Source organism: Mastomys coucha, unplaced genomic scaffold (assembly GCF_008632895.1).
Source record: "Mastomys coucha isolate ucsf_1 unplaced genomic scaffold, UCSF_Mcou_1 pScaffold5, whole genome shotgun sequence".
Lineage (NCBI taxonomy): Eukaryota > Metazoa > Chordata > Mammalia > Rodentia > Muridae > Mastomys > Mastomys coucha.
The window spans coordinates 114,827,929-114,846,129 of NW_022196911.1; the positions used below are offsets into that span (position 1 = coordinate 114,827,929).

The 18,201-nt window shown below is 53.1% G+C and overlaps 2 protein-coding genes across 4 annotated transcripts in view; both read right to left on the minus strand.

Moving 5' to 3' along the window:
- Positions 1-18,201, minus strand: part of Timp2 (TIMP metallopeptidase inhibitor 2) — a 53,191-nt gene that overhangs the window by 12,234 nt on the left and 22,756 nt on the right. For both annotated transcript variants that reach the window (XM_031350761.1, XM_031350764.1), the window contains one exon: positions 2,761-2,861. In XM_031350761.1, the coding sequence (XP_031206621.1) occupies positions 2,761-2,861 (101 nt within the window). The remainder of the gene's footprint in view (positions 1-2,760; positions 2,862-18,201) is intronic.
- Positions 15,813-18,201, minus strand: part of Cep295nl (CEP295 N-terminal like) — a 10,447-nt gene continuing 8,058 nt past the window's right edge. Inside the window, exon 3 of one of the 2 annotated variants that reach the window (XM_031350760.1) lies at positions 15,813-17,492. In XM_031350760.1, the coding sequence (XP_031206620.1) occupies positions 15,868-17,490 (1,623 nt within the window). In that variant the 5' untranslated portion in view covers positions 17,491-17,492 and the 3' untranslated portion in view covers positions 15,813-15,867. Of the gene's footprint in view, positions 17,663-18,201 lie in introns of both variants that reach the window. The other variant, XM_031350759.1, reaches the window with a different exon arrangement.

Below are 18,201 nucleotides of genomic sequence, written 5' to 3' on the forward strand. Positions count from 1 at the left end.
GGATGCACAGGCCTGTCCCATGGATTCACAAGCCACCACTGCTTTGCGAAGGTGTTCAGAGTCATCTGCTGAGGGCTGGGGGGAGATCTCAGCAGGCGAGCGAGCACAGGCCTGTCATCCGTGGGAGACTTTTTCCAAGGACATTTCTGCACATGAGGTCATTTTAGGACCTCCGGATAAGGCCTCATCTTCGTTCCCAGGAACTGTGTTAGTTCCCATTTTCTCTTGATCTTCATACCCCCATCCCTATCCCCCCTTCCCCACCCCGCTTCTGGATTAAACCTAAGCCCAATAATTTACACCCCAGCCCTACTTCAGGGTTCTTTTTACTTTGTAGCCAGTCCTAGATTCAAATTCTCCATTCTCCTGCCTCAGCCAAATGCTGGGCTTACAGGCTTGTACTCAAAACACCCCCATTTATTTCCAGAGCTTTTGGTCTTGAAGCACTGGCTACCAGAGGATGACAAAGGAGAGAAAGGAGCCCCTGGAACCAGGACAGAACCTCGGGGCTGGGAGAGGGCTTGATTCCTCAGCGCCGTAATCACTCAGTCACTTAATCACTGACATTTCCCAGCAGCTAGATGTGTGTGTGTGTGGGGGTGTGTGTGTGGTATGTGTGTGTGGCATGTGTGCATGGTATGTAGATGGTATGTGTGGTATATATGATATGTGTATGTCTGTGTGTGTGGTGTGTGTGTGGTATGTGTACATGGTATGTATATGGTATGTGTGGTATGTGTGCATGGTATGTATATGGTGTGTGTGTGGTTGTGTGTGTGTTGGTGTGTGGTGTGTGTGTGGTTGTGTGTGTGGTGTATGTGGAGTGTATGTAAGTGTGTGTGTGTGTGCTGTGTATAGTGTATGTGTGCTGTGTGGCATATACGTGTGTGGTGTATGTGTGGTGTGTGGTGTATATATGTATGGTGTGTGGTGTATATGTGTGTGGTGTGTGTATGGTGTGAATGTGTGTGGTGTGTGTATGTGTGGTGTATATATGTGTGGTGCATGAGGTGTATGTGTGTGGTATGTGTGTGGTATATATGTGTGGGGTGTGTGGGTGTGTGTGTATGTGTGTGTGTGTGTGTGGTATATTTGTGTGTGGTATATGTGTGTGTGTGTAGTGTGTATGTGTGGTGTATATGTGTGTAGTGTGTGGTGTTTATGTGTGTGGTGTATATGTGTATGGTGTGTGTGTATATATGTGGTGTGTATGTGTGTGCTGTGTGTGTATGTGTGGTGTATATGTGTATGGTATGTGTATATGTGTGGTGTGTGGTGTGTATGTGTGTGCTGTGTGTGTATGTGTGGTGTATATGCGTGCGGTGTCCCCACTTTCCCGTCTTACCCCTGTCCTTCCTAACACTCCAGAGAGAGGCTTTTCTTTTGTCTCCTCCCTTCCGTCTTCCTTCCGTTGTGTTTTAAAGGTTTACTTTATTTCTATTTACATGTCATGTTTGTCTGCATGTCTGCTGCCACGTGCATGATGCCCTCAGCAGCCAGAAGAGGGCGCTGGATCCCGGTCAGCCCAAGTGCGGGTGGTCGTGAGCTGCAGGACGTGGGTGCTGGGCCCTGAACTCTGAAAGAGCAGCACCCGCTGAAACCCCAGTCTCCAGCCTCTCTCCTAGGGAACCCTGCAGGAAGGAGGTTGCAAGGGTCTCCTCGGAATCTCAGATGACACCACTCCAAAGGCTCAGAGTCACTTCCTGGGCATTAAGCAATGAGGATGTTATGAAAGGCTACCTGCTTCTCCGCCTCATGAAGAGGCGTTGGTATCGAGTGGCTAGTCATCCCATTGAGGTGACACAACCACTGTGGTGTGGCAAAGCTGTTGCTAACAGCGGAGCTGACTTCCTTGGAACTTGAAGGTAGTAGATGTCATCAGCAGGCACCAGCACGTCTCATTTGCCAAGCCAGGGATCGAACTTGGAACTTCAGGTATGCTAGGCAAGCACTCCACCAGTTGAGCCACCACCTCTCCCTCTCCCACTCTCTCTCAAATGTGGATCCCTTCCTATTTGTCCCCAACGTGGAAAAGACTCTGAAAACACTAGCAGACACCACCACAGTTGCTATGGCTGCCATGTGCAGTCTCTCTGACCACAGTCCTAGCCACCCAATGGCATACCTTCTCAGTAAGCGGCCCAGCCCAGGAAGGAAAGCTACTCCTGAGCACACCCACCTGCCAGAATCATACTTTTATAACATGCTACACACCAGTGTCTCATCCAGCAAAGTCAACAGAGCGCGTTGCTGGAACTAGACAGATGTGGTCGTCTGAATGAAAATGGTCCCATAGGCGCGGGTATTTAAATGCTTGGTGCCCAGCTGGTGGAACTGTATGGGAAGGATTAAGGGGTGTGGCCTTGTTGGAAAAGATGTGTCAGTAGGGGTGGGCTTTGAGATTTCAATGCCCACGCTAGGCCCAATGTGTCTTGCGCTCTGCCCTTGGGTGGGGATGTGAAGCTCTCGGATACAGCTTCTTGTCTGTTTCCCACTATGATCATCGTGGACTGGTCCTCTGAAACTAAGAAAGACTCCATTAAAAGCTTCCTTTCCAACTGTTGCCTTGGCCCTGGCCTCCTCACAGCGCAGGATGGTGACTGAGACAGTTGAAAACAGAATATTTCTGCCCGGCTTTTATGTTCTTGTTCATTGACAACTCAGCTCTCTGGCCTAGGGGTGGCTGGGTAAGCCCCGGGCCCTGCTGCTGCCCCTGCTCTCCCCACTCCCTCACCCCCCGCCCCCGTGCAGTCAATGTACCTTTATCTGCTTGATCTCATATTGAATCCTCTTGATGGGGTTGCCGTAGATGTCATTCCCGGAATCCACCTCCTTCTCGCTCACTGCTTTGGCCCTGATCACTGCAAAGCACAGAGACGGGGATGTGAGGAAGGTCCGCATGACCAGGACCCAGGCTCCGTCCACGGCCATGAGAGTAAGATGTGCACACAGAGATGGGGATGTGAGGAAGGTCCCCATGACCAGGACCCAGGCTCCATCCACGGCCATGGGAGTAAGATGTGTGCATAGAGACGGGGATGTGAGGAAAGTCCCCATGACCAGGACCCAGGCTCCGTCCACGGCCATGGGAGTAAGATGTGTGCCCAGAGACGGGGATGTGAAGAAAGTCCCCATGACCAGGACCCAGGCTCCGTCACGGCCATGGGAGTAAGATGTGTGCATAGAGACGGGGATGTGAGGAAGGTCCCCATGACCAGGACCCAGGCTCTGTCCACTGCCATGGGAGTAAGATGTGCGCACAGAGACGGGGATGTGAGGAAGGTCCCCATGACCAGGACCCAGGCTCCGTCCACGGCCATGGGAGTAAGATGTGCGCATAGAGACGGGGATGTGAGGAAGGTCCGCATGACCAGGACCCAGGCTCTGTCCACTGCCATGGGAGTAAGATGTGCGCACAGAGACGGGGATGTGAGGAAGGTCCCCATGACCAGGACCCAGGCTCTGTCCACTGCCATGGGAGTAAGATGTGCGCACAGAGATGGGGATGTGAGGAAAGTCCCCATGACCAGGACCCAGGCTCCGTCCACTGCCATGGGAGTAAGATGTGTGCCCAGAGACGGGGATGTGAGGAAGGTCCCCATGACCAGGACCCAGGCTCTGTCCACTGCCATGGGAGTAAGATGTGCGCACAGAGATGGGGATGTGAGGAAAGTCCCCATGACCAGGACCCAGGCTCCGTCCACGGCCATGAGAGTAAGATGTGCACACAGAGACGGGGATGTGAGGAAGGTCCCCATGACCAGGACCCAGGCTCTGTCCACTGCCATGGGAGTAAGATGTGCGCACAGAGACGGGGATGTGAGGAAGGTCCCCATGACCAGGACCCAGGCTCCATCCACGGCCATGGGAGGAAGATGTGTGCATAGAGACGGGGATGTGAGGAAGGTCCCCATGACCAGGACCCAGGCTCTGTCCACTGCCATGGGAGTAAGATGTACTCCCTATGGGAAGTGTTGGGGGAGGTGAGCCACCTGCTGTAACCTGAGGGGTCAGAGGACTCCTGGCTTGTCCGTAGGCAAGGAGAGGAGGCTCTGTAGCTTGTCATGTTGAGGTTATCAGCAAGAGTTCTTCACTGTGGCTGGGACACGGCTCAGTTGGTAGAGTGCTGGCCTAGCCTGTACCAAGGCCTGTGTTCAATCTCTAGTACAGAGCACCAAATAAAACTGGGCACAGTGACACACACCTTACCAGCCGTTGGGAGGTAGAGTCAGGAGGGTCAATGTCAAGGCCAGCCTGGGCTAATGAAACCCTGACTCAGAAGACAAAAATTGAAAACCAAAAAGCTGGGTGTGGTAACACACGGTGACACACAGTGACACATGCCTTTGACTCCAGCACTTGGGGGGGGGGGGGTGACAAGCCAGAGACAGGTAAATAAATGTCTCTGAGTTCAAGGTCAGCCTGGTCTACAAAGCGAGTTCCAAGTCAGCAAGGGCTACACAGTGAGACCCTGTCTCAAACAAAACAAACCAGCCCAAACCAACAAATCCCCAGATGAATCCTTTGTCGGCGAGGGCAAAGGCCGTAGCTCGGAGACCCTGCCCAGGGCGCTGCGGATAGCCGGCTGCAGCCACTGTGGGTTCTTCCTGCTTATTGGTCGCTAGAGAAATGGTTAACAAACGGCCTGGCATGTAATTGCGCTCGTGTAGGTAGGGCTGATGGACAGCCAGTGAGGTAGCCTTGACATTCCAGCACCTCAAAACAGACTTTGAGGGCTAGAGCAGAGGAGCAGTCACCCACCTCAAAGGAGCCCGATTTACTCAGAGCTGGGGACTCCACTGGGGGTCCTGGAGCACAGCTCGGGCAGACCACCTGCCTAGCATGCAAGGGGGCCTACGTTCCCTCCCCAGCAACTCAGAAGGAAGATGTTTCCATGTAGAGCATCCTATGGGCCATGCGTGGGAAGGTCAGAGGAGATGTCTCAGATGCCAATTGCCTGCTTGTTTGGAAGAGAGGAGTTGAGTTTTGTTTTTGTTTTTGTTTTTGAATTTATTGGATGAGGGTAAGGTCTGCACTCTGCACGCTGCAGCCAAAGTATCAAAAAGTCAGAGGGCAACTCGTGAGAGTCAATTTTCTCTCTCTACCACCTGAGTTTATGCGCTGAGTCCTCACTGGTTTTCCACCTTGGGTTTTGAGCCAGGGTCTCTCACTGCCCTGGAGATCACTGAATCACTGAGCAGGCCTCTGGCTAGTGAGCCCCTGGGTCCGTCTCGCCTTTTCCTTCCCGGAACTGGGATTACAAGTGCATGCCACCACCCGTGGCTTTCTGTAACACGTATTTTATGAGACGTATGACATGGGTGGGAAAGCGTATTATGCAGGCTATGGTTAGTGACGCTGGTATGGCTCATAAACCTTAGGCATCAATGGTAAGGAAGCAGGCCCTGTAGGAAACGTATCCCCTGCAACAACAGCCGTAAGAAGTGGTGGGAAGAGACAGACCAGGAAAGTTCCAGAGTGTTATGGAGCCTGGCCGTGTCTAACAGGACTTTTCTATCAGGAATCAAGCCCCTGCTCGCATCCTGGAAACCTACCACTGTGGATCAGATCTGCAGATGCTGTGACAGACAGGCCCGCCTTTCTTTCACTTGGAGCTTGTTACCTGGGCCAGGGCCTATTTTAATGGCTTTAAAAAGATTGCCCTTCAAACGGCAGTGGTGTAGGGCCACTCTGGGCAAGCGGTTTGTCACTAGGCACATGAGCTAGACAGAGGCAAAGAGCAGACAGTGCCGGCTCAGAGTCTCCAGCGGTCAGTTTGAGTCTTGGAAACTTCTGGCCAGGACTGTTTCCCACAGAGCCAGGGAGGTCCAGGCACATGGGAGTGCCACCTGCTCCTCAGATCCTGGTGCACTCTGGGTCCCTCCCCATGAGTCTCATACCACAGCCTGGGCCCCACCCAGCTCCAAGGCCCATTAACATTGGTGCTTTGGTCCTTCTGTGCAGCTGTGTAACCAACCGCTGGCCTGGCCACAGGTTCCTGTTTCCCAGCCTAGAGCAAGCCTGAGTTCAACCAGCCACAACCTGGTGTAGCTGCCACCTGGCAGGCCACCCCAGAACAAAGGGCCCTCTCTTGGTTCTGTGCCTTCTCCATAAACATTCCTGCAAAATGCCTTCATTTAGCACTTGAGCCAGATGACGCATGCAGAAGCAAGCAGATCTCTGAATTTGAGGCTAGCCTGGTTTACATAGCTAATTCTAAGACAGCCACAGCTACACCTTCTGCAACATCACTTGGTCCTTGCTCTTTCCTAATCCATTCTGCTCTCTGTCCCCCACATGCTGGGGTACCCAGATATGCCCCTCTTCAGAACAGAAAAGCTCTTCTACCCAAAATGCCACCTCCAGCTCTCTGCCCAGAGAACGTCCACTGCACCCTGAGAGGCGGTCCTGTCCTGGCTCCTCTCTGCAGTGGCTGCTGCTCATCTCCCATACTACCTGCTGTAAATGCCTGCGCACCTGCCTGCTGAGAGGCCATGCTATAGAACAGATGGGACTCAGAGAACATCTGCCAGATGGAGCTGGGCTGACCCTGACGGCCTCAGGATGGCAGCGCAGGTGTGGCTGGTCCTTGGTCCCCACTGTGCAATCTGTACAACCATCACTGTGCTTATGTAACTGTGTGAGCATGTCGGGTAAATACTGCTCAGTGTTTGCTCTTTGCATAGCACCATCATCAGCTTGGAAACAAGAAGGGTCAGGGGTCCCAAAGGAGTGACTCACTTCCCTCTACCTGTCTAGAGAACTTCTAGCCTTGCTTCTCAGTAATGGCCCACTATACTGCACAATGTTTAATGCTCCAATCCAAAGTGGGGCTGTAGGTCAGTTGGTGGAGGCCTTACATAGCTATCCACAAAGCCCTTAGCTCAAGCCCCACCACATACAACTGGACATGGCATATATTAGAATCTTAGCATTCCCTTCAACTATAGAATCCCGAGGCTAGCCTGGGCTATTTGAGACCATGTCTCAATACAAGACAAACAATAAAAGTTCAATAAAGGCACCCTCCGCCACTTGACAATCAGAAAATAAGCCCAATGACTTCCAGACAGCCAAAAGTTCTCCTCCTCTCCCATGGCACCTAGGACTCATTACTGCTGTCATGTGGAAGCCCCCAACGTCCCACACACCGTCGAGTCCCTGGCATGATCTAAGGTGAAAGGCTGAGAAGCAATCAGGTGCGTACATGTGTGTGAGAGGCGCTGCAGAGATGAACTCTGACCACTGTGATCTTCAGAGACCATCTGATGGTGCAGGTAACACAGATATCACAGCTTGTGTCACATTGTGATGGTGAGCATTAGTGAGGCCCTGGGCAGGGCACAGAGTGCTAGGGACACATTGTGGCAGAGAGAACAGGACACATTTCTCTGCTCCTATAAGACAAAGCCCTGGACAGCTGGCTCTGGTCCCTTGGCAGCCAGCTGGGTTTCTAAGCCAGAACAGCATGTGACTTTGCTTTGGGGCTGGGGGCCATCTATTTTCTTTAAAAAAAAAAAAAATCTCAGATGAGAAGAGATGGATGAATTGAGAGTCTGGGGTAGATACAGGGTTTTCGGACTAGTACATTAATGGGGTCGGGGGGGGAGTTCTGGGGTGTTTGTAGAAAGTGGAGGGGCAGACGTGGAGAAACTCCATTGACAACTGGGCTGCTTCTGGCTAGGCATGGGACCACAGGTCTGGGTTAAACTTGGGTAGACATTCCTCTCCCACTTAATGGTCCTGTTGCAAGACAGAGCTGTCACTGTTGAGTACAGCAGACGGGGGTCTTAGCTTTGTTGTTGTTGTTGTTTTTTGAGACAGAGTTTCTCTGTGTAGCCCTGGCTGTCCTGGAACTCACTCTGTAGACCAGGTTGGCCTCGAACTCAGAAATCCACCTGCCTCTGCCTCCCAAGTGCTGGGATCAAAGGCATACGCCACCAGCGCCTGGTGCTGGGTCTTAGCTCTTACCTGCTGAGAACACTGGATGGAGGAGGAAGCTGGGGAATTCTTCCCAGTAAAAGCCCTCACTTCCCTGGCCCTAGTTCACTCTGATCTAGGCAGTGGGCAGACAGATGGACAGGAAAGGAGAGGAAATAGAGAATTCTTTAGAAGTATAACCCCTAAACACACACACAGCAGTGGTCATCACTGTGACCTCTGGGGCTGTAGAGAAAGGAAACCCATCACAGAATGGGCAGCCTTCTTGAGTCCCCAGCCATTTGAAGGCCAGGGGAGTGCAGAGACTCAGAGAATTTGGGATGAACCAGAAGCAAAGCATGGGTGACTGTTGACTGGATACTTACATGCAAGGCTGGGGACAGACACCAGGGTGGGACCAGTCATATCCGGTCCTGCAACACTGCCTACCCTGGACACAGCAGGAGGCCCGTGTTTAAATGCTTTGCGCCCCCACCCCCTGCAGCTCAAAATTTGCTTTCTCCTCTTTTCCTTCTGCTAAGCCAACATCTGGGTTTGCCATCATCGAGAGTGCTACACTGGCTGATGGATTCACTGCCAGATGCTGGCTACTGGAATGCACAAGCGCTGACTTAATTCAAAGCACACACAACCGCAAAGCCCCTACCCCCATCCCTCTGGCTGAGGACACTGCATGATGTCACTTCCCTCTCCAGGAGCCTGCAAAAACAATCCCAGTGTCCCCAACAGAAGGGGATGGAAAAGACCTTGGTAGGTGGAGTGGAGGTCACTGGTGATGAACCTAAGAGGATGTGGGCTGTGTTTGCATTTTGACAATCAAAACTGCCCGGGGAACAGCAACAGAGGCTGGGCTGTCCTGCCTCTATCCTCTCTAGGAGGGAAGTTGCTAGAAACTCTAGAGGTGATGCCATGGCTAAAGACAACTGGAAGATTCAAAATACTCCATGGATACCAACTCTGGTAAAAGAGCCATGGCTCTCCCTCTTGATGTGCTCTTGTCTGTCCCCTGGGTCACCAACACATGGTCCATTGAGCCCTGAAGACACAACAAGATTTTGTGTGGGGGGGGGAGGGGGAGGGAGAGAGAGAGAGAGAGAGAGAGAGAGAGAGAGAGAGAGAGAGAGAGAGAGAGCTAGAGAGAGAGCTCTCACTATGTAACTTTGGCTAGCCTGGAATTCACTAAGTAAACTAGGCTAGCCTTCAGTTCACAGATTTCCACCTGCCTCTGCCTCCCAGTGCAGGGATTTAAGGCATGCACCACCACACTAAGCTTGTCAGCAACTTTAGATTTTGATAGTATCCACAGTGTCATGGAAGTCCCTTGAGAATCTAAAGATACTCCATGCCCACAGTCCATTGGAGGGTTATAACCTGAAGGAAAGCTGCCTGCAAGGGTCTTCCTTGTTGGAGTCTGATACCCTCTCGTGGGCCCACCTGCTCTTGGGACAATCCCATGAGTCAACTGGATATTTAAGTCCTGTGGATGACTCCTACTTAGCCCCTTCTCTGGGGTGCTGGCTTCCCACCTTGAGCATGGATGAACCTGTAGCTATCAACACCTGTCTTCTGAGGCTGAAAAGATTTACTCAGGATCACCTGTGGGTCATAACTGTGCCTCCCCATCCTTCGGGGTTCTGCTGTGACATGGGGCCAGCAAGGTCCTATAGAAACCTATCAGTTTAATTCAGCGTAGTTCGTGGTGGTTCCTCCTTCTTGGACATAGGTGATAGAATGGCAGCTTTGTCAAGTTTCTGTCTCTGCCAAGACACTGCTAGCCTGAACCACCAGGGCTTGCGAGAGTCCCTAATGTTACAACTGGATTGGGATCCCAAGACAGCTACTGGCATTAAGGTAGGGGAGCTCACTCACGGAAAGACCTCCCTCATTCCACTGATACAAATGGATACAAATGAGGTAACTTTAGGCCCAGCTGCAGATGTCCTACTAGGTTCAGCATTCCACTTCTTTGTTTCTTGGGAGAGTTCTTGCCAATCAGTTCAGTGACATTATAAAAGAAACATCTCTTTCTTCCAGAGTAAACAAAACCCTGTGGCTTTCTCTAGTCTTTTCTTGGGTGGGTGGGTGTGGGGTGGCTATAAGGTCTCTTTATTAAGCTCCCCAGAAAACAGTGTGTCATGGTCTTGTCCTTTACATCCTCCATTCAGCTAGCAAAGTGCCAACTCAACCCATAACTAGACCCCGAGGCTGCCCCTTGGCGTCTTATCCCTTTAGAGAAAACATTACCATGCATAGAGCTGGTCAGCCAGGCTGCCTGGCCATTGAATCTGGATTAATTTGTCTTGAACCCTGAAAGTCTATCTGGAGAACAACTGGGCAGTGCCTCAATTCTACACCCTCAGCTGGGGACATAAGACCAGCTACACCATCCTGGCTTTGTCCTATGACAACTGCCATCAGAACATGCTTACAGTGTTCAGGATGCTATCCTTGAACTGCCACGGGACCTGAGTGGGGCTGTGGAGGGCATGGAGAAGACCCCTTGGATGGGCCTCCCTTGTTCCGTAGAATGGGCTGACCTCACTGGCTGGAGGGACCACTGGGGATGGAGAATAGTGGTGAACAGAGGGGCTCTGTCCTGGGGCCCTAAGACCAGCTCTTGCTCCCGGGTTTTGCATGGAGAGGTACAGTTCTCGGTGAGCAGCCAGGTGTCCCGAGGGGTGAAAGGCAGGGGTGGTCCTTGGTGCTCACAAGTCCTCAGGTACCAAGGATTCCAGCTCTGCCTACTGTCTCTGGCTTCATGGTGACCACCCTTCTCACTGCTGTGACCTCATGGTGACCTCTGCAGATGGCTGAGATCGTCCACTGAACTCTGCCCTGCCTTGTCTGCCCCATACCCAGCCGCTTTGGTTGGTAGTGGTGGGGGGATACCTTCCCCAAATCCTTTTCCTCTCATTTCCCTAAAAAGGAAAAGGGGGGCTGTCGTTCAGTAATTAAAAACAGTCCTGTGCTGGTGAGCAGGATTCCGCACTGCCTCCCTCCATCAGCAGCTGAGACCAGCCGGCCCCTCCCACAGAAACTCCCAAATCCGATGATCTGTCTCCTTGTAAGCAGCAACTGGGCTTTGAGGGGAGTGTGAAAGCTAGCAGGGCTCCAGCCTTGGGGTAGGGCTGAGCCTACTCAGGATGAGGTCAAGACCTGATCATCTACAGCAACTCAGGCCAAGGCAAGCAGATGGGTGTGGCTTAGGGTGAGGGATGAGGGGGATGGGGTTCCAAGGCTTTGACCAAGGGACTGGCGGGAGCTCAGCTCTGGGCCACACTACCTATGGACTGGTACCTGGGAACGTGCCAGGCCTGCCTAGCAGCAGGCTCCCTGCCCACCGCTCAGATTCTAGCATGCTCACATGCACAGGAGGGCGGCTGTCCGCTAGATGCCCGTCTCCATGGAGACCAGCTTTCCCATCTCCATTTCCTGCCCATTCCTCTGGCTCTTCTCGGGGAGGGAGATGGCACATCTATCTGAGTGAGCAGAAGCAAGCTACAAGCATTCTTGGCCCAGCCCTCCAGCTGCCTTGTGCCCCCCAGGACCCTGGCTCTATCCTTCTAGGCCTAGTGGAACCAAGCCCACGCCCTGCAACCTTCCTTTCCAGCGGCGGGCCAGCAGGATCTTATGCCAAGGCCTTAAGTGCGGCCCTTCCCATTCACGTGCCACTGAATCATTTGAAAAAAATTCATCCCGCTCCTGGGAGGGTTTGCTGAGAACAGTGTGGCTTTGTGGAGGAGGCTGCTGCTCGGCAGTTTCTACGCCAAGGGCCTCACGGGAGCCAAGCTCGGCCCTTAAGTCCCGAAGCTGGGCGAGCCGGGCAAGCCGGGCAAGCCGGACAGTACACAGCAGGGCAGAGAAAGCCTAGAGAGATCCCTGAGGGTACTCTGCCGACCCCTGGAAGCCGGCTGTCTTCCCACAGCACTGAGACAGGGGCTGAGTGACATGATAGCAGAGGCAGATTGGGATCTTCACTCAGTGGCTGCGATCGAATGAGGGATGGACAGACAGACAGATGGACAGCAGTCGCCTTTGTTTGCTCCTTTCCCAGGAGTGGATCCTAGGATGACCAGACCTTTGGCCCTCTGCTTTAGGACTTAGCACTGACAATCCTGGCCTGTGAGTGGGACACTAAGGCACAGGGCTGTGGATGGAGCCCATGTCTTCCACGGAGCCCAGCTTCACGTCTGAAGGGACACAGCAGAATGTAGGTTCCCATTCCCCTGCCCTTCATCAGTAGAGCCCTACCCCAAGCTGTGGAGTACGGAAGGCCATTCAGGATAGCCCTCAAGTGTCCAGCCAGATGGTAGCTTTCCCAGTCTGGATTCTCTGAAGACTGGCTGGAGGCCAGACCCCGTTTTGGTCTCAAGAGTCTGAACTGACCTCCTGCTGTTATGTACTTGTTGGGGGGAACAATACAGGTTAGAGAGGGTCCCTGACCTACTTCCAAACTCATGCCTCTTTTCTAAACCCATCCTCTTGCTGGTATGGAGTCCTGGGTGCTTCTGTTGGCATGTGCATGCACGGCTGGATGCTTAGCATGTGCATGCATGGCTGGGTGTTAGCATGTGCATATGTGCTAGCCATGAGGGCAGTTAGGTAGGGAGAGGTGGCTGAACCCAGTGGGCTTCAGTGATCATCCTGGTCATGACTGGTTCAGCCAGTGTGGCAGCAAGCAGTGCAGGCACCTGCATCTCTCACCTGGTGGACATCCTGGGCATGCTCAGTGTAGCCCCAACCTGTGGACAGTGACATTGCTGTTGTCCTGCAAACCTCTTGGGCAGACAGGGCTCTTGTCTACCACTTGGTCAGCCCCAGAGACTTTTCTGAGTACATGTACTTTGGAGAAAATGCATGGGGCAGAGACATGAGGAAGGAGCTTGAAGAGGAGGATTCTGATGAATGCAGCACTTAGCCGGAATAAAGGTTCTGCCCCCTACCCCTTGAGGTACAGACGCACAAAGCCAGTGAGCCGCTCTGGCATACACAGTGCTCTGAGGAGGTGTTCCAGGAGGCGGGGGGAAAAGAAAGCCTCCTTGCCTGGGCTCTCCTGCAGCCGGACAGAGCTCTGTACTAACCCAGGAGCTGCACACTGGCCCTTACTACCCTCTTCAGTCAACCGGAAGCCGGGCCTGGTGTGTAAATATGGACTGCACTGCCACCTATGTGAACCAATGAATGCCTCAGGATTTGAGTGGTGTCAAACAGGAGCCAAAAGCATCATGAATGCAGATGCCAGTGACAGAGATGGCCCAAGTTGGGCATGAGGGAGGAGACCTGACTCAAGACTGGGGGCTCAGGACGTTGATCCCTTGCCTGCCCCCTGGGTGGCAGAGCCTTTACTCTTGTCACTGCGGTACTGGAGGCTGATGGGTGAGGAGAGTGGAGGGTACTGTGGAGGCTCAGGTTACACCCGAGGACTTTGCGTTGCCACTCAGATGTCTCAGTGTAACCTAAAGGGTGAAATGGGCTCCCCACCAACTCCTGGCCCTCTGTGGATGAGATGGGAAGGCAGCCATGACGTCTCCTTAGGGAATCGCTGGAAGTCATCATTTTTAGTGGGAGGAGATCCTAGGGGTTGGATTTACAACCTACACCACCTGAACCAAGGCTAGCCCATCCCCCCCTTTAGCCTTGTATAAAACAGGCAGGAGAGGACAGGGTTTCTCCTCATGCTCACTGCCAAGGTACAGTGTAGGTGTCACTGTCCAGGCAGAGGTGACTCATCGTCCCTACACCTACTTTTAGCTCAGTGTAGCCGAGGAGGAGCCATCCCTTACTCAGAACACGGGCCGCAAATACCATCTTTGTAAATGGAAACAAAAACAATGTGCTCCGGGAAGATGGGTCTGCTCATTGGGCTGCGGCTTCCAACTAAGTTGGGAGGCTCGGTTATGCAATGTGAGGTCCAGTTGTGACCACAGCTTTAGGCCGCAACACCCACTGGACTCCTCTGGATGGAGGCGGTGCCGCAGGGTGCCCTGTGTCATGCAGCACTGAACATCAACCAACAGTCAGGCGGGAATGAGGTCTAATGACTGAGAAACCAAAGTTCAAACCCCTGTGGGATATTACTAGGGTCCAGCAGGAAGAGCAGCACGGGTTCAGGAGACCTCGAGTTCAGGTTCCTCAGAACTACACAGCTACCGGGCCCACTATGTCACATCAAGCTGTAGGCCTAGCCCCGGGACAACACTGCTCACACAGGCTACTCATTGCTTGTGTCTTCTGCTATGCACAAGTTGTATGGCCCTCACAGGCTGCTCCAGGCTCACCTGCTGGGACGGGGTTGGGGGAAGGGTCTGGGATGTGGCTTGGCACTCAGTGTGAATGAAAACCCTCGGGGAAGCAAAGGAAGCTCTTTCAGCAGAAATGGTGCAACCGGGAAGCTGAGGGGCGAGAAACAGAGCCCTCCCACCTACGCCCCAGCTGCACGCTTTGTTTGCAGCTTCCAAAAGCGTTTTTTTAAACAAGAGCTGGTGCCAAAGCTGGGGTTAGACGCCGAAGCACTTCTTCGCACCAGGTCTCCTGATCCAAAGGCATTGGCTCGGTAACACTCTTCTCGCAAAGAGGCACAAACACAGCTGGGATCCCGGAAGGCAGGCTCTGAAAACCCCACGAAGATACCATGCCAAGGCGAGCGCATGGAGGTTCTGCATTAGTGGCTGGGGGTTAGGAGTGAGGCGGAGACCACAGCAGGCAAGAGGAACTTCAACCCCAAAGAAAACTACCCATGACCCACCATGTTCAGTACAAGTGTGTGTGCTTAAGGGCTCAGCAGGGGCATGTCCGGGGAAGCAGGCACTAAGATAAAATCGATAGACATCAGAGAACATCCCCTACATCATTTGGCTGGCATACTTACACTCCTCCATTATGTGGTCTACGAAACACATATGAGATAAATACAGCCATTTACAGACTGATATTACTAATGTGTCATGATCAAATATGACCCATCAAGCTATCTAGAAGTCAGTGAGAGGAAGATGGGATGGGGGATGAAAGAAGGCTCAGAAACTAAGGAGGAGCCATAGCCAGCAGCCCCTGCCTAAGTCAGTCAGGTCCCAGTGTACTTGGCCCCGCCCACTTATGGCCACACCCACCCCACTGCTAACCCCAATTGCCATTGTAGTGTTGGGGACTAAGCCTAGGGCCTTCTGCATGCTCAGGTAGCTTATGGAGCATTCTACACTCCTCTAGGCTGCAGCCCAGCCTTTCCACAGCTTCTTTGGGGCTGCAAATGTTGAGCGGAGCAGCGGCCAGATGCTGGCTGGCAAAAGGGGGGCAGTCACTCTCTGGGCTCTGCAGAGAAAGTCTGTTGATCCCCATCTACCCGGCATGTGCTCCCCACAGCCAGGTGGCTAGTGGTTCAGAGTCTGAATAGCTAAGGAGCAGGAAACTAAACACCCAGCTCTCCCCTCAGCCTCCACCACCACCTCACAATCAGCACGGCCTCCCAATCGGTCACCCAGCTGGGCTGGGCTGGGCTTGCCTGTCCCCCACCCATAGGGTTCTAAGAATGCACATATTGTTAAACACTGTTGTCTTTGACTTTTTTCCCCCGTCTCCTGAAGGAGGGAGATTTTAGCTAATGGCTCTGACATTGTCTCAGCCAGAGGCCAAGCAACCAATGATGTATCTTTTGAAACTGTGCCCGTCTAACCCTGAATGCCCCAGAAAGCCAGTGTTTGGCTAAACCACCTGAAGAATCGATTTTACCTGGGGTTTCCATGAGTCCCTCAGCCCATAAAAACAGACCGTCTGTAGAACACTGGCTAGACTCACCCTCTGGACCCCACGAGGATCCTGCTTCTGCAAGAAGGCATTTGCTGGAATGGGAAACAAAGAGACTTAAGAGACACAGGCATGGTACAGGCAAAGCAGCCATCAGGGATCTATTTATCGTGGGTGGGTCTGCTTTTAAAATGATTTTTGAAACTCTTGCAAGCGTTTCCTGGCTTTTTCCAAAAACTCCTGGTGTAACTTGTTTTGCTCTAAGATCTGCTGCTGAAGGTCTCGGATCATCTGGTTCTGTTTGTCCTCGTCGAGAAGGCCGCTATCCAGGGAAATATTTCGGTCAGGGGCCGGGGGCGGGATCCCGGTGGAATTAGATCTGAGGAGAGCCAAGCGCATCCGTCTGCGCGCCCGGCGTTCTTCTTCCAGCTCAGCCTTGTAATGGATCTCCAAGCTCATGTTGGGGTGTTCTGTCAGCTCCAAAAGTGTCTTTTGTCTTCTCTGTTCCAACTCCGCCTTCTGCTTTTGCCTCAAAGCCATCCAGCTTGCTACAGAGTCTGCCTGTTTCTGCAGGTAAGGCTTGAGACTTTCGTCTTCCACCGCCGGGGACTTGGGTGGCTCCTGATCAGACTCTGGGCTTAGTGAGAATAAGTCGTCTTGTTTTCTGGATGTCCCTGCCTTGACAGGCACAAGGCTTTCACTCTTTAATGGGTACTTTGCCATCTGTTGGTACCTGGGGTACTCTGCGTCACTCAGTATCTGTTTCAGATTGGCTTTGGACCATGTCTCAGGGGTCTCCACCTCCCTTGGGCTCCCAGACTCCTCGGCGGTTTCTGCCTCTTCCGGACTCTCCTCTCTCAGGGTGCCAAAGTTCTCACTCCGAATCTCTGAGTAGCTCTGGTGCTCCTCTGGATTCTGGTCCACCTTGAGTCTCTGTTCGAGGTGCAAATTCAGATGTTTCTTCAGCTTCCTGTTTGTGTTAAACAATTCTTCAAAGGTAGATTCTATTTCTTTGTGCCACAGATTCTTGTTGTACTTGCCTGGGGGCGCCTGGGCTGCAGGCCCTTGTTTGAAGGCGGGGCCAAGGGGCAAGGGCTGAGCAAGGGCTGGTGTTTCATCCTGCAGACTCTGGGCCTTGAGGTTATGAGCAAATCGAGTCCCCCTTGCTGAGGGCCGCCTCCCCTCCCAGGGGCATTCCTTCTGTACTTCCTCCACAAAGTCAGTTTCTCCATCAAAGAATGTGTTGCGTTTTGCCACGTTAACCTTTCTGGTCACCCGAGGGCCCTGGTAGCCACCATGGCTCTTACTTGAAGACACCCGTCTCCCTTTACCCTTCTCACCAGAGGCTGGGCCCCGAGCTTTGGCAGAACTCCGTCTCTTTGAGCATGGTGCCTTCTTCCGGGACTTGGGGTGCTGTCTGGGATGCTCCCCCCTGCGACCCTTCTCCTCTCTGAATGCTGCTCGGTTTCTCTCTTTAGCCCTCGTGTGTTTTGCTGTTCCTCTCTGGTTCTGTTCATCCACGCTGGGGTTGTTTCCCACAGCCCGCTCGGCCGCCTCGTCCAACAGGTGCGCTAAGTAGAGGCGCTTGGCTTGTCGGGCCTGCTGCAGCCGGGCCTCCTGCCACTCTGCCTTCAACTCCTCAGCCAGGCGCTGCAGCTGCTGCGCTTTCCACTGCTGCAGACTAACACTGTCCTCCTCCTCCTCCTCCTCCTCCAGGGCTTGCATCTGTGAAGGCTTCTGTCTTAAAACTAAGGCTTCATCTCCGGAAGAGGGGCTCAGCTGGGCTGCTCTCTCCCTTTCTCTCTGCATCTCTGTGAGTTTTGCAGACATACTTGTAAGCAAAGGCGGCTGTAGCCAGAGGCAGAGGTTGCAGGTGCGGGTGCCTGGGGCACCCGCAGAAGCGACAAGAGAGTCACAGCAAACCTACAAGGCCAGGAGGGCACAGGCCGCTCCGGACAGCTGGAGAGAAGTGTGCAAGGCCCTGGAGACAAGTGCACATGGGATTCTTAGTACAGGATACACTCAAAAACACCATCACCAGATCTCTCCCCAACCTCTGCCCACTGGCACCCACTCCCCGACTCTCGGTTCCTGTCCTAAACACTTCAGCTGTTGTGGGTAGGCGTGTGGGAGTTTGTGTGTAGAGGGGTTGCATAAGGGCATGCATGTTCCACAGAGTATGGCTGCAGAGGGCATTTGGTAATGAATGGAGATGATTACCACTGGATGGAAGAGGTGCTACCCACCTGCAGCTAGAGACAAGCCAGGGATGTCACTAAACAACCTGAAATGCACAGGGTAGCCCCAGGACAAAGGACAATAGCAGGGCAGAGACTGAGAACCCTTCAACGGTAATGCAAGGTTAGGACTCAGGTGTGTGTGTGTGGGGGGGGTGCAGAAAGGAGCAGCTGAGAACAAAGCTGGGAGAGAAAGGTGGGAAGAGCAACAGAGTAGCCTGGGAGGTGGTAACTCAGGTGAAGAGAAGAAAAGGAGCCCTGGCAGGGTGGGTGTGGTGGGGGG